Source organism: Eleutherodactylus coqui, chromosome 7 (assembly GCF_035609145.1).
Source record: "Eleutherodactylus coqui strain aEleCoq1 chromosome 7, aEleCoq1.hap1, whole genome shotgun sequence".
NCBI lineage: Eukaryota > Metazoa > Chordata > Amphibia > Anura > Eleutherodactylidae > Eleutherodactylus > Eleutherodactylus coqui.
In genome coordinates this window covers 5,607,197-5,631,154 of record NC_089843.1, presented here as the reverse complement: position 1 = coordinate 5,631,154, position 23,958 = coordinate 5,607,197, and the positions used below count along the sequence as shown (strand labels likewise).

Genomic DNA, 23,958 nt, shown 5'->3' with positions numbered 1-23,958 from the left:
TATTTCTGTGCGAGCCTCACAGAAGGCCCCACAGAAACATCACGGCTGACGCGCTGCACGGCTGGGTGGCAGCCGGCACATACCAGAGCGGAGGAGACTCCGGAGAAGGTGAGCCGCGGCGCGGTCACTGCAGGGACACGGCTCGCAGAGGGGGCCCGACCCGGCTGTCTGCAGGAGGCCTAAGAAAATGTCAGGAGAATCCAAGTAGAAGAGCCGAACTTTATATGGGGAACGGGAATCCCTGTAAGTAACGGCAGCGGAGTGCGGACTGCTGTCTATCAGGAGGTGGCATGTGATTGGCCAATACTGACCACACCCACATATAAGAGGGTGTGAACACTTACGCAACCCCAGGATTTTAGTTTGGTTTTCTTCATTTGCCCACCATTAAAGCTTTCGGCTAGTTCTCCATGGGATTGTCAGATAGCGGGGCCACGGAGGGGGGATCTGCATTCTCACACACGGGGCCCGGACCCCCAGTGCTCTCCACACACCCCGGTGACGGGGGGCGCAGAGGTGGATTCAGCAGCTCCGTCACAGAACAATCTGCTGACGGCGCCGTCACACGGGAAGCAGAAGGTTCTCCAGCCTAATCACCGTAAATGAGACAAAGCCATATTGTTCCATATGCTAATAGAGCCGACAAGGAAGACGCGAGATACAAGAGCGCCGGAGCGGGTGACACCGCGCCAATACCCTCAACATGCGAAGAAGACTCATATCTACGGACCTCATATAGGGACTGCCGCAGGCTTCATGGCCCCTCCGCTAAACTTATTATCCCCCCCCCATAAGAAACAATAAAGGATAAATATTGCACTGCTAGGCGGACTGTCTGTACTCTGCAGCAAGAGACCAGGTTATGGCATACACACACCAGAAGAGCTCAGTGACTAAATACAGCACCAGAACCAAGCTCATACCATATACAGCACTAGGACCAAGCTAGCAACATATGTGCCACACCAGAACCAAGATCATAATACAAGTACGAGACAAACTCAGTACATGGTTACAATACCAGAACCAAGCTCAGTACGTAAATACAGTAGCAGAACTAATGAATTGTGTTGCGGAGTGCTGATTGGTTGGCAGCGGAACCTGAGAACATCAGAGGAAAGAAGAAAACACTAGGAGGAGGAGGATTCATGTAGCTCCATAAGACACTGCCACACGGAAGAATATCTCATATCTGCCAGGGTTACTAAGCAGACTATATAAGGTCCTCTGACTAGAATGCTGCGGCCTTCCCCGTCACCTGTCTAGACTTTACATGAAGGCTGAACATTTAATGGTTAACAAGACTGATTAGTAGATAATGCTTAACATGTTTGCCAACGACCTCTTGGTGAGTGGAGCAGAGCGGGCAGGGTACAGGCGCCATACAGATGACGGTGGTGACAGGAGCAGAGCGGGCAGGGTACAGGCGCCATACAGATGACGGTGGTGAGTGGAGCAGTGTGGGCAGGGTACAGGCACCGTACAGATGATGGTGGTGACTGGAGCAGAGCAGGCAAGGTACAGGTGCCATACAGATGATGGTGGTGAGTAGAGCAGAGTGGGCAGGGTACAGGCGCCATACAGATGATGGTGGTGAGTGGTGCAGAGCGGGCAGGGTACAGATGATGGTGGTGAGTGGAGCAGAGCGGGCAGGGTACAGGCGCCGTACAGATGATGGTGGTGAGTGGAGCAGAGCGGGCAGGGTACAGGAGCCGTACAGATGATGGTGGTGAGTGGAGCAGAGCGGGCGGGGTACAGGTGCCATACAGATGACAATGGTGAGTGGAGCAGAGCGGGCAGGGTACAGATGCCGTACAGATGGCGGTGGTGAGTGGAGCAGAGCGGGCAGGGTACAGGTGCCGTACAGATGATGGCAGTGAGTGGAGCAGAGCGGGCAGGGTACAGGCGCCATACAGATGACGGTGGTGACTGGAGCAGAGCGGGCAGGGTACAGACGCCGTACAGATGATGGTGGTGAGTGGAGCAGAACGGGCAGGGTACAGGTGCCATACAGATGATGGTGGTGAGTGGAGCAGTGTGGGCAGGGTACAGGCGCCATACAGATGATGGTGGTGAGTGCAGCAGAACGGGCAGGGTACAGGTGCCATACAGATGTCAGCAGTGAATGGAGCAGCGTGGGCAGGGTACAGACGATATACAGATGATGGGGATGAGTGGAACAGAGCGGGCAGGGTACAGGCGCCGTACAGATGACGGTGGTGAGTGGAGCAGTGTGGGCAGGGTACAGGCGCCGTACAGATGACGGTGGTGAGTGGAGCAGTGTGGGCAGGGTACAGGCGCCATACAGATGATGTTGGTGAGTGCAGCAGAATGGGCAGGGTACAGGCGCCATACAGACGGCAGCAGTGAGTGGAGCAGCGTGGGCAGGGTACAGGTGCCATAAAGATGATGGTGATGAGTGGAACAGAGCGGGCAGGGTACAGGCGCCGTACAGATGGCGGTGGTGAGTGGAGCAGTGTGGGCAGGGTACAGGCGCCGTACAGATGGCGGTGGTGAGTGAAGCAGTGTGGGCAGGGTACAGGCGCCGTACAGATGGCGGTGGTGAGTGGAGCAGAGCGGGCAGGGCACAGGCGCTGAACAGATGACAGTGGTGAGTGGAGCAGAGCGGGCAAGGTACAGGCGCCCTACAGATGATGGTGGTGAGTGCAGCAGAACGGGCAGGGTACAGGTGCCATACAGATGGCAGCAGTGAGTGGAGCAGAGCGGGCAGGGTACAGGTGCCATACAGATGGCAGCAGTGAGTGGAGCAGCGTGGGCAGGGTACAGACGCCATACAGATGATGGTGATGAGTGGAGCAGAGCGGGCAGGGTACAGGCGCCGTACAGATGACGGTGGTGAGTGGAGCAGAGCAGGCAGGGTACAGGCGCCGTACAGATGACGGTGGTGAGTGGAGCAGAGCGGGCAGGGTACAGGCGCCATACAGATGGCAGCAGTGAGTGGAGCAGCGTGGGCAGGGTACAGGCGCCGTACAGATGACGGTGGTGAGTGGAGCAGAGCGGGCAGGGTACAGGCGCCGTACAGATGGCGGTGGTGAGTTGAGCAGAGCGGACAGGGTACAGGCGCTGAACAGATGACAGTGGTGAGTGGAGCAGAGCGGGCAGGGTACAGGCGCCGTACAGATGGTGGTGGTGAGTGGAGCAGAGCGGGCAGGGTACAGGCGCCGTACAGATGACGGTGGTGAGTGGAGCAGAGCGGGCAGGGTACAGACGCCGTACAGATGACGGTGGTGAGTGGAGCAGAGCGGGTAGGGTACAGGTGAAGTACAAATGACGGTGGTGAGTGGAGCAGAGCGGGCAGGGTACAGGCGCCGTACAGATGATGGTGGTGAGTGCAGCAGAACAGGCAGGGTACAGGTGCCATACAGATGGCAGCAGTGAGTGGAGCAGCGTGGGCAGGGTACAGACGCCATACAGATGATGGTGATGAGTGGAACAGAGCGGGCAGGGTACAGGCGCCGTACAGATGGCGGTGGTGAGTGGAGCAGAGCGGGCAGGGCACAGGCGCTGAACAGATGACAGTGGTGAGTGGAGCAGAGCGGGCAAGGTACAGGCGCCCTACAGATGATGGTGGTGACTGGAGCAGAGCGGGCAAGGTACAGGCGCCCTACAGATGATGGTGGTGAGTGGAGCAGAACGGGCAGGGTACAGGCGCTATACAGATGGCAGCAGTGAGTGGAGCAGAGCGGGCAGGGTACAGGCGCTATACAGATGGCAGCAGTGAGTGGAGCAGAGCGGGCAGGGTACAGGCGCCATACAGATGATGGTGATGAGTGGAACAGAGCGGGCAGGGTACAGGCGCCGTACAGATGACGGTGGTGAGTGGAGCAGAGCAGGCAGGGCACAGGCGCTGAGCAGATGACGGTGGTGAGTGGAGCAGAGCGGGCAGGGTACAGACGCCGTACAGATGACAGTGGTGACTGGAGCAGAGCGGGCAGGGTACATGCGCCGTACAGATGGCGGTGGTGAGTGGAGCAGAGCGGGCAGGGTACAGGCGCCGTACAGATGGCGGTGGTGAGTTGAGCAGAGCGGACAGGGTACAGGCGCCGTACAGATGATGGTGGTGAGTGGAGCAGAGCGGGCAGGGTACAGGCGCCGTACAGATGACGGTGGTGAGTGGAGCAGAGCGGGCAGGGTACAGGCGCCGTACAGATGACGGTGGTGAGTGGAGCAGAGCGGGCAGGGTACAGGCGCCGTACAGATGGCGGTGGTGAGTGGAGCAGAGCGGGCAGGGTACAGGCGCCGTACAGATGGCGGTGGTGAGTGGAGCAGAGCGGGAAGGGTAGAGGCGCCATACAGAGGATAGTGGTGAGTGGAGCAGAGCGGGCAGAATACAAGCGCTGTACAGATGACAATGGTGGGTGGAGCAGAGCGGGCAGGGTACAGGTGCCGTACAGATCGCAGCAGTGAGTGGAGCAGCGTGGGCAGGGTACAGGAGCCATACAGATGATGGTGGTGAGTAGAGCAGAGTGGGCAGGGTACAGGCGCCATACAGATGATGGTGGTGAGTGGTGCAGAGCGGGCAGGGTACAGATGATGGTGGTGAGTGGAGCAGAGCGGGCAGGGTACAGGCGCCGTACAGATGATGGTGGTGAGTGGAGCAGTGTGGCAGGGTACAGGTGTCGTACAGATGATGGTGGTGAGTGGAGCAGAGTAGGCGGGGTACAGGCCCCGTACAGATGATGGTGGTGAGTGGAGCAGATCGGGCAGGGTACAGGTGCCATACAGATGACAATGGTGAGTGGAGCAGAGCGGGCAGGGTACAGGCGCCGTACAGATGGCGGTGGTGAGTGGAGCAGAGCAGGTGGGGTACAGGCGCTGTACAGATGGTTGTGATGAGTGATGCAGAGTGGGCAGGGTACAGGCACCGTACAGATGATGGTGGTGATTGGAGCAGGGCGGGCAGGGCACAGGTGTCGTACAGATGATGGCAGTGAGTGAAGCAGAGCGGGCAGAGTACAGGTGCCATACAGATGACAGTGGTGAGTGGAGCAGTGTGGGCAGGGTACAGATGGCGTACAAATGATGGTGGTGAGTGGAGCAGAGCGGGCAGGGCACAGGCGCCATTCAGATGATGGCAGTGAGTGGAGCAGAGAGGGCAGGGCACAGGTGCCGTTCAGATGATGGTGGTGAGTGGAGCAGAGCGGGCAGGGCACAGGCGCCGTTCAGATGATTGTGGTGAGTGGAGCAGAGCGGGCAGAGTACAGGCGCCATACAGATGACAGTGGTGAGTAGAGCAGAGCGGGCAGGGTACAGATGTCGTACAGATGATGGTGGTGAGTGGTGCAGAGCGGGCAGGGTACAGATGTCGTACAGATGATGGTGGTGAGTGGTGCAGAGCGGGCAGAGTACAGATGATGGTGGTGAGTGGAGCAGAGCGGGCAGGGTACAGGCGCCATACAGATGATGGTGGTGAGTGGTGCAGAGCGGGCAGGGTACAGATGTCGTACAGATGATGGTGGTGAGTGGTGCAGAGCGGGCAGAGTACAGATGATGGTGGTGAGTGGAGCAGAGCGGGCAGGGTACAGGCGCCGTACAGATGATGGTGGTGAGTGGAGCAGTGTGGCAGGGTACAGGCGCCGTACAGATGGCAGTGTGTGGAGCAGAGCGGGCAGGGTACAGGCGCCGTACAGATGATGGTGGTGAGTGGAGCAGTGTGGCAGGGTACAGGTGTCGTACAGATGATGGCAGTGTGTGGAGCAGAGCGGGCAGGGTACAGGAGCCGTACAGATGATGGTGGTGAGTGGAGCAGAGCGGGCGGGGTACAGGCCCCGTACAGATGATGGTGGTGAGTGGAGCAGATCGGGCAGGGTACAGGTGCCATACAGATGACAGTGGTGAGTGGAGCAGTGTGGGCAGGGTACAGATGCCGTACAAATGATGGTGGTGAGTGGAGCAGAGCGGGCAGGGCACAGGCGCCATTCAGATGATGGCAGTGAGTGGAGCAGAGCGGGCAGGGCACAGGTGCCGTACAGATGATGGTGGTGAGGGGAGCACTGTGGGCAGGGTACAGGTGCCATACAGATGACAGTGGCGAGTGGAGCAGAGTGGGCAGAGTACAGGTGCCATACAGATGACAGTGGTGAGTGGAGCAGTGTGGGCAGGGTACAGGTGCCATACAGATGATGGTGGTGAGTGGAGCAGAGTGGGCAGAGTAAAGGTGCCATACAGATGACAGTGGTGAGTTGAGCAGTGTGGGCAGTGTAAAGGTGCCATACAGATGACAGTGGTGAGTGGAGCAGAGCGGGCAGGGCACAGACGCCGTACAGATGACAGTGGTGAGGGGAGCAGAGCGGGCAGGGCACAGGTGCCATACAGATGACAGTGGTGAGTGGAGCAGTGTGGGCAGGGCACAGGTGCCATACAGATGACAGTGGTGAGTGGAGCAGTGTGGGCAGGGCACAGGTGCCATACAGATGACAGTGGTGAGTGGAGCAGTGTGGGCAGGGCACAGGTGCCATACAGATGACAGTGGTGAGTGCAGCAGTGTGGGCAGGGCACAGGTGCCATACAGATGACAGTGGTGAGTGGAGCAGAGCGGGCAGGGCACAGGTGCCATACAGATGACAGTGGTGAGTGGAGCAGTGTGGGCAGGGCACAGGTGCCATACAGATGACAGTGGTGAGTGGAGCAGTGTGGGCAGGGCACAGGTGCCATACAGATGACAGTGGTGAGTGGAGCAGTGTGGGCAGGGCACAGGTGCCATACAGATGACAGTGGTGAGTGGAGCAGTGTGGGCAGGGCACAGGTGCCATACAGATGACAGTGGTGAGTGGAGCAGTGTGGGCAGGGCACAGGTGCCATACAGATGACAGTGGTGAGTGCAGCAGTGTGGGCAGGGCACAGGTGCCATACAGATGACAGTGGTGAGTGGAGCAGAGCGGGCAGGGCACAGGTGCCATACAGATGACAGTGGTGAGTGGAGCAGTGTGGGCAGGGCACAGGTGCCATACAGATGACAGTGGTGAGTGGAGCAGTGTGGGCAGGGTACAGGCGCCATACAGATGACAGTGGTGAGTGGAGCAGTGTGGGCAGGGCACAGGTGCCATACAGATGACAGTGGTGAGTGGAGCAGAGCGGGCAGGGCACAGGTGCCATACAGATGACAGTGGTAAGTGGAGCAGAGCGGGCAGGGCACAGGTGCCATACAGATGACAGTGGTAAGTGGAGCAGAGCGGGCAGGGCACAGGTGCCATACAGATGACAGTGGTGAGTGGAGCAGTGTGGGCAGGGCACAGGTGCCATACAGATGACAGTGGTGAGTGGAGCAGAGCGGGCAGGGCACAGGTGCCATACAGATGACAGTGGTAAGTGGAGCAGAGCGGGCAGGGCACAGGTGCCATACAGATGACAGTGGTAAGTGGAGCAGAGCAGGCAGGGCACAGGCGCCGTACAGATAGCGGCCTCCCCAGGGATCATCTAAAGACTAGAAGTGACACTTCTCATCAGCGTGATATATACGGGCACAAGAAGATCCCCAGACGTCTCTCACCGAGGAACCAGCGACAAGTGGGTCGGAGGTTCAAACGAGGTGTATGTATTAATGGGGGCACTCCGGGGGTCCGTGTAACGAGGTGTATGTATTACTGGGGGCACTCCGGGGGTCCGTGTAACGAGGTGTATGTATTACTGGGGGCACTCCGGGGGTCCGTGTAACGAGGTGTATGTATTACTGGCTGCACTCCGGGGGTCCGTGTAACGAGGTGTATGTATTACTGGCCGCACTCTGGGGGTCCGTGTAACGAGGTGTATGTATTACTGGGGGCACTCCGGGGGTCCGTGTAATGAGGTGTATGTATTACTGGGGGCACTCCGGGGGTCCGTGTAACGAGGTGTATGTATTACTGGGGGCACTCCGGGGGTCCGTGTAACGAGGTGTATGTATTACTGGGGGCACTCCGGGGGTCCGTGTAACGAGGCGTATGTATTACTGGCCGCACTCTGGGGGTCCGTGTAACGAGGTGTATGTATTACTGGCCGCACTCCGGGGGTCCGTGTAACGAGGTGTATGTATTACTGGCCGCACTCCGGGGGTCCGTGTAACGAGGTGCATGTATTACTGGGGGCACTCCGGGGGTCCGTGTAACGAGGTGTATGTATTACTGGCCGCACTCCGGGGGTCCGTGTAACGAGGTGTATGTATTACTGGGGGCACTCTGGGGGTCTCTGTAACGAGGTGTATGTATTACTGGGGGCACTCCGGGGGTCCGTGTAACGAGGTGTATGTATTACTGGCCGCACTCTGGGGGTCCGTGTAACGAGGTGTATGTATTACTGGCCGCACTCCGGGGGTCCGTGTAACGAGGTGTATGTATTACTGGGGGCACTCTGGGGGTCTCTGTAACGAGGTGTATGTATTACTGGGGGCACTCCGGGGATCCGTGTAACGAGGTGTATGTATTACTGGGGGCACTCCGGGGGTGCGTGTAACGAGGTGTATGTATTACTGGGGGCACTCCGGGGGTGCGTGTAACGAGGTGTATGTATTACTGGGGGCACTCCGGGGGTCCGTGTAACGAGGTGCATGTATTACTGGGGGCACTCTGGGGGTCCGTGTAACGAGGTGTATGTATTACTGGCCGCACTCTGGGGGTCCGTGTAACGAGGTGTATGTATTACTGGCCGCACTCCGGGGGTCTCTGTAACGAGGTTTATGTATTACTGGCCGCACTCTGGGGGTCTCTGTAACGAGGTGTATGTATTACTGGGGGCACTCCGGGGGTCCGTGTAACGAGGTGTATGTATTACTGGCCGCACTCTGGGGGTCCGTGTAATGCGCTGTATGTATTACTGGGGGCACTCTGGGGGTCCGTGTAACGCGCTGTATGTATTACTGGCCGCACTCCGGGGGTCTGTGTAACGAGGTGTATGTATTACTGGCCGCACTCCGGGGGTCCGTGTAACGAGGTGTATGTATTACTGGGGGCACTCTGGGGGTCCGTGTAACGAGGTGCATGTATTACTGGGGGCACTCCGGGGGTCCGTGTAACGAGGTGTATGTATTACTGGGGGCACTCTGGGGGTCCGTGTAACGCGCTGTATGTATTACTGGGGGCACTCTGGGGGTCCGTGTAACGCGCTGTATGTATTACTGGCCGCACTCCGGGGGTCTGTGTAACGAGGTGTATGTATTACTGGCCGCACTCCGGGGGTCCGTGTAACGAGGTGTATGTATTACTGGGGGCACTCTGGGGGTCCGTGTAACGAGGTGCATGTATTACTGGGGGCACTCCGGGGGTGCGTGTAACGAGGTGTATGTATTACTGGGGGCACTCTGGGGGTCCGTGTAACGAGGTGCATGTATTACTGGGGGCACTCCGGGGGTCCGTGTAACGAGGTGTATGTATTACTGGCCGCACTCCGGGGGTCCGTGTAACGCACTGTATGTATTACTGGCTGCACTCCGGGGGTCCGTGTAACGAGGTGTATGTATTACTGGCCGCACTCCGGGGGTCCGTGTAATGAGGTGTATGTATTACTGGGGGCACTCCGGGGGTGCGTGTAACGAAGTGCATGTATTACTGGGGGCACTCTGGGGGTCCGTGTAACGAGGTGTATGTATTACTGGGGGCACTCTGGGGGTCTCTGTAACGAGGTGTATGTATTACTGGGGGCACTCCGGGGGTCCGTGTAACGAGGTGTATGTATTACTGGCCGCACTCTGGGGGTCCGTGTAACGCGCTGTATGTATTACTGGGGGCACTCTGGGGGTCCGTGTAACGCGCTGTATGTATTACTGGCCGCACTCCGGGGGTCTGTGTAACGAGGTGTATGTATTACTGGCCGCACTCCGGGGGTCCGTGTAACGAGGTGTATGCATTACTGGGGGCACTCTGGGGGTCCGTGTAACGAGGTGTATGTATTACTGGCCGCACTCCGGGGGTCCGTGTAATGAGGTGTATGTATTACTGGGGGCACTCCGGGGGTGCGTGTAACGAGGTGCATGTATTACTGGGGGCACTCTGGGGGTCCGTGTAACGAGGTGTATGTATTACTGGGGGCACTCTGGGGGTCTCTGTAACGAGGTGTATGTATTACTGGGGGCACTCCGGGGGTCCGTGTAACGAGGTGTATGTATTACTGGCCGCACTCTGGGGGTCCGTGTAACGCGCTGTATGTATTACTGGGGGCACTCTGGGGGTCCGTGTAACGCGCTGTATGTATTACTGGCCGCACTCCGGGGGTCTGTGTAACGAGGTGTATGTATTACTGGCCGCACTCCGGGGGTCCGTGTAACGAGGTGTATGCATTACTGGGGGCACTCTGGGGGTCCGTGTAACGAGGTGTATGTATTACTGGGGGCACTCTGGGGGTCCGTGTAACGCGCTGTATGTATTACTGGGGGCACTCTGGGGGTCCGTGTAACGCGCTGTATGTATTACTGGCCGCACTCCGGGGGTCTGTGTAACGAGGTGTATGTATTACTGGGGGCACTCCGGGGGTCCGTGTAACGAGGTGTATGTATTACTGGGGGCACTCCGGGGGTCCGTGTAACGAGGTGCATGTATTACTGGGGGCACTCCGGGGGTCCGTGTAACGAGGTGTATGTATTACTGGCCGCACTCCGGGGGTCCGTGTAACGCGCTGTATGTATTACTGGCTGCACTCCGGGGGTCCGTGTAACGAGGTGTATGTATTACTGGGGGCACTCCGGGGGTCCGTGTAATGAGGTATATGTATTACTGGGGGCACTCTGGGGGTCCGTGTAACGCAGTGTATGTATTACTGGGGGCACTCTGGGGGTCCGTGTAACGAGGTGTATGTATTACTGGGGGCACTCCGGGGGTCCGTGTAACGAGGTGTATGTATTACTGGCCGCACTCCGGGGGTCCGTGTAACGAGGTGTATGTATTACTGGGGGCACTCTGGGGGTCCGTGTAACGCAGTGTATGTATTACTGGGGGCACTCTGGGGGTCCGTGTAACGAGGTGTATGTATTACTGGGGGCACTCTGGGGGTCCGTGTAACGAGGTGTATGTATTACTGGGGGCACTCTGGGGGTCCGTGTAACGAGGTGTATGTATTACTGGCCGCACTCTGGGGGTCCGTGTAACGAGGTGTATGTATTACTGGCCGCACTCCGGGGGTCTCTGTAACGAGGTTTATGTATTACTGGCCGCACTCTGGGGGTCTCTGTAACGAGGTGTATGTATTACTGGGGGCACTCCGGGGGTCCGTGTAACGAGGTGTATGTATTACTGGCCGCACTCTGGGGGTCCGTGTAATGCGCTGTATGTATTACTGGGGGCACTCTGGGGGTCCGTGTAACGAGGTGCATGTATTACTGGGGGCACTCTGGGGGTCCGTGTAACGAGGTGTATGTATTACTGGGGGCACTCCGGGGGTCTGTGTAACGAGGTGTATGTATTACTGGCCGCACTCCGGGGGTCCGTGTAACGAGGTGTATGTATTACTGGCCGCACTCCGGGGGTCCGTGTAACGAGGTGTATGTATTACTGGGGGCACTCTGGGGGTCCGTGTAACGAGGTGCATGTATTACTGGGGGCACTCCGGGGGTCCGTGTAACGAGGTGTATGTATTACTGGGGGCACTCTGGGGGTCCGTGTAACGCGCTGTATGTATTACTGGGGGCACTCTGGGGGTCCGTGTAACGCGCTGTATGTATTACTGGCCGCACTCCGGGGGTCTGTGTAACGAGGTGTATGTATTACTGGCCGCACTCCGGGGGTCCGTGTAACGAGGTGTATGTATTACTGGGGGCACTCTGGGGGTCCGTGTAACGAGGTGCATGTATTACTGGGGGCACTCCGGGGGTGCGTGTAACGAGGTGTATGTATTACTGGGGGCACTCTGGGGGTCCGTGTAACGAGGTGCATGTATTACTGGGGGCACTCCGGGGGTCCGTGTAACGAGGTGTATGTATTACTGGCCGCACTCCGGGGGTCCGTGTAACGCACTGTATGTATTACTGGCTGCACTCCGGGGGTCCGTGTAACGAGGTGTATGTATTACTGGCCGCACTCCGGGGGTCCGTGTAATGAGGTGTATGTATTACTGGGGGCACTCCGGGGGTGCGTGTAACGAAGTGCATGTATTACTGGGGGCACTCTGGGGGTCCGTGTAACGAGGTGTATGTATTACTGGGGGCACTCTGGGGGTCTCTGTAACGAGGTGTATGTATTACTGGGGGCACTCCGGGGGTCCGTGTAACGAGGTGTATGTATTACTGGCCGCACTCTGGGGGTCCGTGTAACGCGCTGTATGTATTACTGGGGGCACTCTGGGGGTCCGTGTAACGCGCTGTATGTATTACTGGCCGCACTCCGGGGGTCTGTGTAACGAGGTGTATGTATTACTGGCCGCACTCCGGGGGTCCGTGTAACGAGGTGTATGCATTACTGGGGGCACTCTGGGGGTCCGTGTAACGAGGTGTATGTATTACTGGGGGCACTCTGGGGGTCCGTGTAACGCGCTGTATGTATTACTGGGGGCACTCTGGGGGTCCGTGTAACGCGCTGTATGTATTACTGGCCGCACTCCGGGGGTCTGTGTAACGAGGTGTATGTATTACTGGGGGCACTCCGGGGGTCCGTGTAACGAGGTGTATGTATTACTGGGGGCACTCCGGGGGTCCGTGTAACGAGGTGCATGTATTACTGGGGGCACTCCGGGGGTCCGTGTAACGAGGTGTATGTATTACTGGCCGCACTCCGGGGGTCCGTGTAACGCGCTGTATGTATTACTGGCTGCACTCCGGGGGTCCGTGTAACGAGGTGTATGTATTACTGGGGGCACTCCGGGGGTCCGTGTAATGAGGTATATGTATTACTGGGGGCACTCTGGGGGTCCGTGTAACGCAGTGTATGTATTACTGGGGGCACTCTGGGGGTCCGTGTAACGAGGTGTATGTATTACTGGGGGCACTCCGGGGGTCCGTGTAACGAGGTGTATGTATTACTGGCCGCACTCCGGGGGTCCGTGTAACGAGGTGTATGTATTACTGGGGGCACTCTGGGGGTCCGTGTAACGCAGTGTATGTATTACTGGGGGCACTCTGGGGGTCCGTGTAACGAGGTGTATGTATTACTGGGGGCACTCTGGGGGTCCGTGTAACGAGGTGTATGTATTACTGGGGGCACTCTGGGGGTCCGTGTAACGAGGTGTATGTATTACTGGCCGCACTCTGGGGGTCCGTGTAACGAGGTGTATGTATTACTGGCCGCACTCCGGGGGTCTCTGTAACGAGGTTTATGTATTACTGGCCGCACTCTGGGGGTCTCTGTAACGAGGTGTATGTATTACTGGGGGCACTCCGGGGGTCCGTGTAACGAGGTGTATGTATTACTGGCCGCACTCTGGGGGTCCGTGTAATGCGCTGTATGTATTACTGGGGGCACTCTGGGGGTCCGTGTAACGAGGTGCATGTATTACTGGGGGCACTCTGGGGGTCCGTGTAACGAGGTGTATGTATTACTGGGGGCACTCCGGGGGTCTGTGTAACGAGGTGTATGTATTACTGGCCGCACTCCGGGGGTCCGTGTAACGAGGTGTATGTATTACTGGCCGCACTCCGGGGGTCCGTGTAACGAGGTGTATGTATTACTGGGGGCACTCTGGGGGTCCGTGTAACGAGGTGCATGTATTACTGGGGGCACTCCGGGGGTCCGTGTAACGAGGTGTATGTATTACTGGGGGCACTCTGGGGGTCCGTGTAACGCGCTGTATGTATTACTGGGGGCACTCTGGGGGTCCGTGTAACGCGCTGTATGTATTACTGGCCGCACTCCGGGGGTCTGTGTAACGAGGTGTATGTATTACTGGCCGCACTCCGGGGGTCCGTGTAACGAGGTGTATGTATTACTGGGGGCACTCTGGGGGTCCGTGTAACGAGGTGCATGTATTACTGGGGGCACTCCGGGGGTGCGTGTAACGAGGTGTATGTATTACTGGGGGCACTCTGGGGGTCCGTGTAACGAGGTGCATGTATTACTGGGGGCACTCCGGGGGTCCGTGTAACGAGGTGTATGTATTACTGGCCGCACTCCGGGGGTCCGTGTAACGCACTGTATGTATTACTGGCTGCACTCCGGGGGTCCGTGTAACGAGGTGTATGTATTACTGGCCGCACTCCGGGGGTCCGTGTAATGAGGTGTATGTATTACTGGGGGCACTCCGGGGGTGCGTGTAACGAAGTGCATGTATTACTGGGGGCAATCTGGGGGTCCGTGTAACGAGGTGTATGTATTACTGGGGGCACTCTGGGGGTCTCTGTAACGAGGTGTATGTATTACTGGGGGCACTCCGGGGGTCCGTGTAACGAGGTGTATGTATTACTGGCCGCACTCTGGGGGTCCGTGTAACGCGCTGTATGTATTACTGGGGGCACTCTGGGGGTCCGTGTAACGCGCTGTATGTATTACTGGCCGCACTCCGGGGGTCTGTGTAACGAGGTGTATGTATTACTGGCCGCACTCCGGGGGTCCGTGTAACGAGGTGTATGCATTACTGGGGGCACTCTGGGGGTCCGTGTAACGAGGTGTATGTATTACTGGCCGCACTCCGGGGGTCCGTGTAATGAGGTGTATGTATTACTGGGGGCACTCCGGGGGTGCGTGTAACGAGGTGCATGTATTACTGGGGGCACTCTGGGGGTCCGTGTAACGAGGTGTATGTATTACTGGGGGCACTCTGGGGGTCTCTGTAACGAGGTGTATGTATTACTGGGGGCACTCCGGGGGTCTGTGTAACGAGGTGTATGTATTACTGGCCGCACTCTGGGGGTCCGTGTAACGCGCTGTATGTATTACTGGGGGCACTCTGGGGGTCCGTGTAACGCGCTGTATGTATTACTGGCCGCACTCCGGGGGTCTGTGTAACGAGGTGTATGTATTACTGGCCGCACTCCGGGGGTCCGTGTAACGAGGTGTATGCATTACTGGGGGCACTCTGGGGGTCCGTGTAACGAGGTGTATGTATTACTGGGGGCACTCTGGGGGTCCGTGTAACGCGCTGTATGTATTACTGGGGGCACTCTGGGGGTCCGTGTAACGCGCTGTATGTATTACTGGCCGCACTCCGGGGGTCTGTGTAACGAGGTGTATGTATTACTGGGGGCACTCCGGGGGTCCGTGTAACGAGGTGTATGTATTACTGGGGGCACTCCGGGGGTCCGTGTAACGAGGTGCATGTATTACTGGGGGCACTCCGGGGGTCCGTGTAACGAGGTGTATGTATTACTGGCCGCACTCCGGGGGTCCGTGTAACGCGCTGTATGTATTACTGGCTGCACTCCGGGGGTCCGTGTAACGAGGTGTATGTATTACTGGGGGCACTCCGGGGGTCCGTGTAATGAGGTATATGTATTACTGGGGGCACTCTGGGGGTCCGTGTAACGCAGTGTATGTATTACTGGGGGCACTCTGGGGGTCCGTGTAACGAGGTGTATGTATTACTGGGGGCACTCCGGGGGTCCGTGTAACGAGGTGTATGTATTACTGGCCGCACTCCGGGGGTCCGTGTAACGAGGTGTATGTATTACTGGGGGCACTCTGGGGGTCCGTGTAACGCAGTGTATGTATTACTGGGGGCACTCTGGGGGTCCGTGTAACGAGGTGTATGTATTACTGGGGGCACTCTGGGGGTCCGTGTAACGAGGTGTATGTATTACTGGGGGCACTCTGGGGGTCCGTGTAACGAGGTGCATGTATTACTGGGGGCACTCTGGGGGTCCGTGTAACGCAGTGTATGTATTACTGGGGGCACTCTGGGGGTCTGTGTAACGAGGTGTATGTATTACTGGGGGCACTCCGGGGGTCCGTGTAACGAGGTGTATGTATTACTGGCCGCACTCCGGGGGTCCGTGTAACGAGGTGTATGTATTACTGGGGGCACTCTGGGGGTCCGTGTAACGCAGTGTATGTATTACTGGGGGCACTCTGGGGGTCCGTGTAACGAGGTGTATGTATTACTGGGGGCACTCTGGGGGTCCGTGTAACGCAGTGTATGTATTACTGGGGGCACTCTGGGGGTCTGTGTAACGAGGTGTATGTATTACTGGCCGCACTCTGGGGGTCCGTGTAACGAGGTGTATGTATTACTGGGGGCACTCTGGGGGTCCGTGTAACGAGGTGTATGTATTACTGGGGGCACTCTGGGGGTCCGTGTAACGCAGTGTATGTATTACTGGGGGCACTCTGGGGGTCCGTGTAACGAGGTGCATGTATTACTGGGGGCACTCTGGGGGTCCGTGTAACGCAGTGTATGTATTACTGGGGGCACTCTGGGGGTCTGTGTAACGAGGTGTATGTATTACTGGCCGCACTCTGGGGGTCCGTGTAACGAGGTGTATGTATTACTGGCCGCACTCCGGGGGTCCGTGTAACGAGGTGTATGTATTACTGGGGGCACTCTGGGGGTCCGTGTAACGCAGTGTATGTATTACTGGGGGCACTCTGGGGGTCCGTGTAACGAGGTGTATGTATTACTGGGGGCACTCTGGGGGTCCGTGTAATGAGGTGTATGTATTACTGGGGGTCCGTGTAATGAGGTGTATGTATTACTAGCCGCACTCCGGGGGTCCGTGTAACGAGGTGTATGTATTACTGGGGGCACTCTGGGGGTCCGTGTAATGAGGTGTATGTATTACTGGGGGTCCGTGTAATGAGGTGTATGTATTACTAGCCGCACTCTGGGGGTCCGTGTAACGAGGTGTATGTATTACTGGCTGCACTCCGGGGGGTCCGTGTAACGAGGTGTATGTATTACTGGGGGCACTCTGGGGGTCCGTGTAACGCGCTGTATGCTCAGCATGTGATATGTCAGTTGGTAACTTTCTGATCGGCCGTTTACTGTGACAAGTTTAGAGGTTTTATGCATTTTACTACTTTTGCACATTGTAAGACCCCCTGACTGCCGGCCGCGGTTACGTCCCGGCGCTCTGTGGGGTTCGCAGGAGGAGTTGCGGTTCTTGTTGCTCCCGGTTCGGGGCACACGGTACTCCCGTGTATATGTAGAGACGTGTATAGTGTCCTACATATTCTCACGGTCCGGCTCGTTACGAACGCGCTGATGCGATTTATAAAAGAGAAGCAAAACGTTACTGAAGTTTTCGCGGTCATTTATTTTAGTCCCACAAGGGGGCGTGACGATGTGATCGTGGGATCGCTAGGAGTTACATGGCAGACACCAAGGCCTTTGTCAGGCTTGCGGACGCAGCTGCTGTGGCATGTAAGGGGTTACACTGGCAGGATCTGGTGTTTCTCTGCTCCTGGCGGTTGGAGCAGGAGCCCCGCTGTCAGTTGCCGAGCCCCGCATCATTAGCTGTCCGCAGCCCGTTAGTGAGGTACTGCGGTCACGGGGGGTTTACATTACAGACTCGCCGTCTGCACATTGAATCTGACTCGATTGTGGCCAGCGCCCCCTCACTGCAGAGGATGACGAGGGACCCCAGCTGCCATGGCAACCGCACGGCACCCTGCCATCTCATCTAGGGGGACCAATCAGAGCATTTACATGTTGCTGTCAGAACTGACTGGCATCTAGAGACATCGGCGAGCAGGGTGAGCGCTGACCGTGGTTGTTGTGGAAGGTTGTCGGTTGTCAAAGACAGCCAGCACCCGCATTGTATGGAGCCTCCTGGCCAAGCCCCAGATTAACCCTGTGTGCTCCGGTCCGGAGCCTGTCCGACACCGGGGCTCGTGCTCTCCAGCTTACGGTTATCATTCATCTCTAGGGTTCATGACGGAGGGCAGATGCCACAAGAGGATATGTGTAGAGTGCCCCTCTAATAACAGATCGGCCGGAGGCCACAGCACACTCGCTGTAATATATATACAGCACTGCGGGCAATAATAGCGCCCTCTAGTGTCCTAGGAAGCCCTGTAATGGTGGTGCAGCCGATCCAGCTCCTACATGGCCAACTACACCGCCAGACTTACCGACAGCTGGGAACGGTACAAATCGCTGGATGAAGAGTCTGGTAGCAGGAGAAAACTTGTTTGCCCTCTGAACCAGAGAATTAAGGCCGACCTGGAACGAGAAGGTGCAGAAGGTCAGTGGAAGAGTCTGCGTCGCCCAATCCCTGCCAGACCAAGCCTATCGATAGCGCGGCAGAAGCCACCAGACTCAGATGTGATGGAGGACTCCTTCAATTAGAACTGGCAGATTGGCTCCCAGGATCGGAGTTCTCTAATGTCCATAATAATTAGTGATGATCATCAGAGAACGAGACACACAACTGTGTGAAGTCCCCACTGTGCCCTTTCTGAGGGACCAGCTCAGTGTTTGCTATATTAATAATGTAAAGTAGAACAAAGACATGTATAGTGTTCAGTCACAGGAAGCCACGCCCGAAGCTACATCAGAGAAGCTTAGCACTGATGACTGAACATGTAACGTTACGTGAGCACACATTAACTACACTGAGAAGAGTAATGGATGCGGACACAATGGCTGTGGTCTCCAGGACGTTCAGACCCCCTGCAGTACGGACAGTGCAGGCCTCTTCACGCCACCTTCAGGAGCCGTATTAACCCCTGAATAACTAATCATCTTAACACTTTCACATGCTGTTTGCACGGATATGAACAGACTCCCCTTTGCTGGTTCTTAAAGGGAACCAGTCAGCATGTTGTTTGCACCCCATGAACTAATGTATGGGCTCAGAGGTTATGGAGTCGGAGCAGCTGTTTTATAGTCACGGCGTCCCCCGTTCCTGCGCCCACACCGCGTGCTTCTGTTCCGCCGGCTGCGCGCTCTCCATAGAGATGAATGAAGGAGCATGCACACAGCGCCGGCGAACGAGTCACGCGGCAACCTTGTGGGGACCCGGCGAGCGCGAAACACTCTGGATTATGGGTGTATCTTCTCTGCATCTAATATGGAGGGCGTAAACCACGGTGATTGGTCCAGGGCAGACGGGCGGGATTTACATACAGGAAAAGATTGCCTCCGCCTCCGATTTGATCATGAGATCATGTAAATAACCCAGTAAACATGCATATCATACATGTACTCACTGCATGCACATGGATCGAGGCGGGAGAGTATGTGGGGCCTTCCTGCAAGCCTGCAAAAGGCCAAGAAGACTCACGCAAAAAAATTCCCCAGCGCGCTCCGCCTCTATTTACTAACGGTGATCGTTTCGTGTAAACAGGCCGTATGAATGGAGGGGGCGTCTGGAACGTTCCCCGGCGCGCTCCGCCTCTATTTACTAGCGGTGATCGTTTCGTGTAAACAGGCCGTATGAATGGAGGGGGCGTCTGGAATGTTACCCGGCGCGCTCCGCCTCTATTTACTAGCGGTGATCGTTTCGTGTAAACAGGCCATATGAATGGAGGGGGCGTCTGGAACGTTCCCCGGCGCGCTCCGCCTCTATTTACTAGCGGTGATCGTTTCGTGTAAACAGGCCGTATGAATGGAGGCAGGCGTCTGGAACGTTCCCCGGCGCGCTCCGCCTCTATTTACTAACGGTGACCGTTCCGTGTAAACAGGCCATATGAATGGAGGGGGGGGGGGGGCGTCTGGAACGTTCCCCGGTGCGCTCAGCCTCTATTTACTAACGGTGACCGTTCCGTGTAAACAGGCCGTATGAATGGAGGCAGGCGTCTGGAACGTTCCCCGGTGCGCTCAGCCTCTATTTACTAACGGTGACCGTTCCGTGTAAACAGGCCATATGAATGGAGGGGGCGTCTGGAACGTTCCCCGGCGCGCTCCGCCTCTATTTACTAGCGGTGATCGTTTCGTGTAAACAGGCCGTATGAATGGAGGCAGGCGTCTGGAACGTTCCCCGGCACGCTCCGCCTCTATTTACTAACGGTGACCGTTCCGTGTAAACAGGCCATATGAATGGAGGGGGCGTCTGGAACGTTCCCCGGCGCGCTCCGCCTCTATTTACTAGCGGTGATCGTTTCGTGTAAACAGGCCGTATGAATGGAGGCAGGCGTCTGGAATGTTACCCGGCGCGCTCCGCCTCTATTTACTAGCGGTGATCGTTTCGTGTACAGAGGCCATATGAATGGAGGGGGCGTCTGGAACGTTCCCCGGCGCGCTCCGCCTCTATTTACTAACGGTGACCGTTCCGTGTACAGAGGCCATATGAATGGAGGGGGCGTCTGGAACGTTCCCCGGCGCGCTCCGCCTCTATTTACTAGCGGTGATCGTTTCGTGTAAACAGGCCGTATGAATGGAGGCAGGCGTCTGGAACGTTCCCCGGCGCGCTCCGCCTCTATTTACTGGCGGTGATCGTTTCGTGTAAACAGGCCATATGAATGGAGGCAGGCGTCTGGAACGTTCCCCGGTGCGCTCAGCCTCTATTTACTAACGGTGACCGTTCCGTGTAAACAGGCCGTATGAATGGAGGCAGGCGTCTGGAACGTTCCCCGGCACGCTCCGCCTCTATTTACTAACGGTGACCGTTCCGTGTAAACAGGCCATATGAATGGAGGGGGGGGGGGGCGTCTGGAACGTTCCCCGGCGAGCTCCGCCTCTATTTACTAGCGGTGATCGTTTCGTGTAAACAGGCCGTATGAATGGAGGCAGGCGTCTGGAACGTTCCCCGGCGCGCTCCGCCTCTATTTACTAGTGGTGATCGTTTCGTGTAAACAGGCCGTATGAATGGAGGGGGCGTCTGGAAAGTTCCCCGGCGCGCTCCGCCTCTATTTACTAGCGGTGATCGTTTCGTGTAAACAGGCCGTATGAATGGAGGGGGCGTCTGGAATGTTACCCGGCGCGCTCCGCCTCTATTTACTAGCGGTGATCGTTTCGTGTACAGAGGCCATATGAATGGAGGGGGCGTCTGGAACGTTCCCCGACACGCTCCGCCTCTATTTACTAACGGTGACCGTTCCGTGTACAGAGGCCATATGAATGGAGGGGGCGTCTGGAACGTTCCCGGGCGCGCTCCGCCTCTATTTACTAGCGGTGATCGTTTCGTGTAAACAGGCCGTATGAATGGAGGCAGGCGTCTGGAACGTTCCCCGGCGCGCTCCGCCTCTATTTACTGGCGGTGATCGTTTCGTGTAAACAGGCCATATGAATGGAGGCAGGCGTCTGGAACGTTCCCCGGTGCGCTCAGCCTCTATTTACTAACGGTGACCGTTCCGTGTAAACAGGCCGTATGAATGGAGGCAGGCGTCTGGAACGTTCCCCGACACGCTCCGCCTCTATTTACTAACGGTGACCGTTCCGTGTAAACAGGCCATATGAATGGAGGGGGCGTCTGGAACGTTCCCCGGCGCGCTCCGCCTCTATTTACTAGCGGTGATCGTTTAGTGTAAACAGGCCATATGAATGGAGGGGGGGGGGGCGTCTGGAACGTTCCCCGGCGCGCTCCGCCTCTATTTACTAGCGGTGACCGTTCCGTGTAAACAGGCCGTATGAATGGAGGCAGGCGTCTGGAACGTTCCCCGGCGCGCTCCGCCTCTATTTACTAGCGGTGACCGTTCCGTGTAAACAGGCCGTATGATTGGAGGCAGGCGTCTGGAACGTTCCCCGACACGCTCCGATTCTATTTACTAGCGGTGATCATTTTGTGTAAACAGGCCGTATGAATGGAGGCAGGCGTCTGGAACGTTCCCCGGCGCGCTCAGCCTCTATTTACTAACGGTGACCGTTCCGTGTAAACAGGCCGTATGAATGGAGGCAGGCGTCTGGAACGTTCCCCGGCGCGCTCCGCCTCTATTTACTAGCGGTGATCATTTCGTGTAAACAGGCCATATGAATGGAGGGGGGGGGGCGTCTGGAACGTTCCCCGGCGCGCTCCGCCTCTATTTACTAGCGGTGATCGTTTCGTGTAAACAGGCCGTATGAATGGAGGCAGGCGTCTGGAACGTTCCCCGGCGCGCTCAGCCTCTATTTACTAACGGTGACCGTTCCGTGTAAACAGGCCGTATGAATGGAGGCAGGCGTCTGGAACGTTCCCCGGCGCGCTCCGCCTCTATTTACTAGCGGTGATCATTTCGTGTAAACAGGCCGTATGAATGGAGGCAGGCGTCTGGAACGTTCCCCGGCGCGCTCAGCCTCTATTTACTAGCGGTGATCGTTCCGTGTAAACAGGCCGTATGAATGGAGGGGGCGTCTGGAACGTTCCCCGGCGCGCTCAGCCTCTATTTACTAGCGGTGATCGTTCCGTGTAAACAGGCCGTATGAATGGAGGCAGGCGTCTGGAACGTTCCCCGACACGCTCCGCCTCTATTTACTAACGGTGACCGTTCCGTGTAAACAGGCCATATGAATGGAGGGGGCGTCTGGAACGTTCCCCGGCGAGCTCCGCTTCTATTTACTAGCGGTGATCGTTTCGTGTAAACAGGCCGTATGAATGGAGGGGGCTTCTGGAACGTTCCCCGGCGCGCTCCGCCTCTATTTACTAACGGTGACCGTTCCGTGTAAACAGGCCGTATGAATGGAGGGGGAGTCTGGAACGTTCCCCGGCGCGCTCTGCCTCTATTTACGAGCGGTGACCGTTCCGTGTAAACAGGCCGTATGAATGGAGGGGGCGTCTGGAACGTTCCCCGGCGCGCTCCGCCTCTATTTACTAGCGGTGATCGTTTGGTGTAAACAGGCCATATGAATGGAGGGGGCGTCTGGAACGTTCCCCAGCGCGCTCCGCCTCCATTTACTAGCGGTGATCGTTTCGTGTAAACAGGCCGTATGAATGGAGGCAGGCGTCTGGAACGTTCCCCAGCGCGCTCCGCCTCCATTTACTAGCGGTGATCGTTTCGTGTAAACAGGCCATATGAATGGAGGCGGCGTCTGGAACGTTCCCCGGCACGCTCTGCCTCTATTTACTAGCGGTGATTGTTTCGTGTAAACAGGCCATATGAATGGAGGCGGCGTCTGGAACGTTCCCCGGCGCGCTCCGCCTCTATTTACTAGCGGTGATCGTTCCGTGTAAACAGGCCATATGAATGGAGGCGGCGTCTGGAACGTTCCCCGGCGCGCTCCGCCTCTATTTACTAGCGGTGATCGTTCCATGTAAACAGGCCATATGAATGGAGGCAGGCGTCTGGAACGTTCCCCGGCGCGCTCCGCCTCTATTTACGAGCGGTGATCGTTCCGTGTAAACAGGCCGTATGAATGGAGGCAGGCGTCTGGAACGTTCCCCGGCGCGCTCCGCCTCTATTTACGAGCGGTGATCGTTCCGTGTAAACAGGCCGTATGAATGGAGGCAGGCGTCTGGAACGTTCCCCGGTGCGCTCAGCCTCTATTTACTAACGGTGACCGTTCCGTGTAAACAGGCCGTATGAATGGAGGGGGCGTCTGGAACGTTCACCGGCGCGCTCCGCCTCTATTTACTAACGGTGACCGTTCCGTGTAAACAGGCCGTATGAATGGAGGCGGCGTCTGGAACGTTCCCCGGCGCGCTCTGTTTCTATTTACTAGCGGTGATTGTTTCGTGTAAAGGCAGCAGAACCATAATTGCTGCGATGGCCGCCGGTCATCCGCGCCTGATACGTTGCTCCATGTAAAATCCCAGTGACGTCTATGAAAGGTATAGATATGGCCCAACCCGTCCGCCCCGTAATCCCAACCCCCTCACCGTGAGTGCTGCCTCGAGTTGACCGTATCTGGCTAAGAGAGGAACATTTGGCTCCCTGACCTGTCATGGCCGACGCAGAGAGGGGCGCCCGCTTGGAGCTGGTTGTACCTCTACTTGATCTGCCATCCAAGCTCGCGCCTTGAAGAAGCGTATGATGCCTGGTGATCGGTGCCTACAGGCAGGTGATCTTCCCAGCATTCATAGCAATAGTAAAAACATGGCGGCTCCCCGTAGCTAACATGGGTGCATTTCAGCACTCAGGAAAGGCCCATCAGGCTATCGGTCCGCCATCTTGGATTGCGGTCGCTAAACTAAGTTCCACTGGTTGAATCCACCGGTCAGGAGATCAGATAACACCGGGTGTGAGCCATGATGGCGGCCAAACCACGATGGTGACCTCAGGTCAAAACCTTGGTGCAAACGGCCCTTCGTTATTCAGCTGA

General features: G+C 57.1%; 1 protein-coding gene across 3 annotated transcripts in view; it reads right to left on the bottom strand.

Annotated features, from left to right (window-relative positions):
* SFXN5 (sideroflexin 5) overlaps window positions 1-23,958 on the bottom strand; it is a 425,941-nt gene that overhangs the window by 273,387 nt on the left and 128,596 nt on the right. For all 3 annotated transcript variants that reach the window (XR_010785791.1, XR_010785792.1, XM_066572844.1), the window contains exon 10: window positions 17,916-18,006. Coding sequence is in view for 1 of the 3 variants with exons in the window: in XM_066572844.1 (XP_066428941.1) it covers window positions 17,916-18,006 (91 nt within the window). In the remaining 2 variants the exon portion in view is untranslated. The remainder of the gene's footprint in view (window positions 1-17,915; window positions 18,007-23,958) is intronic.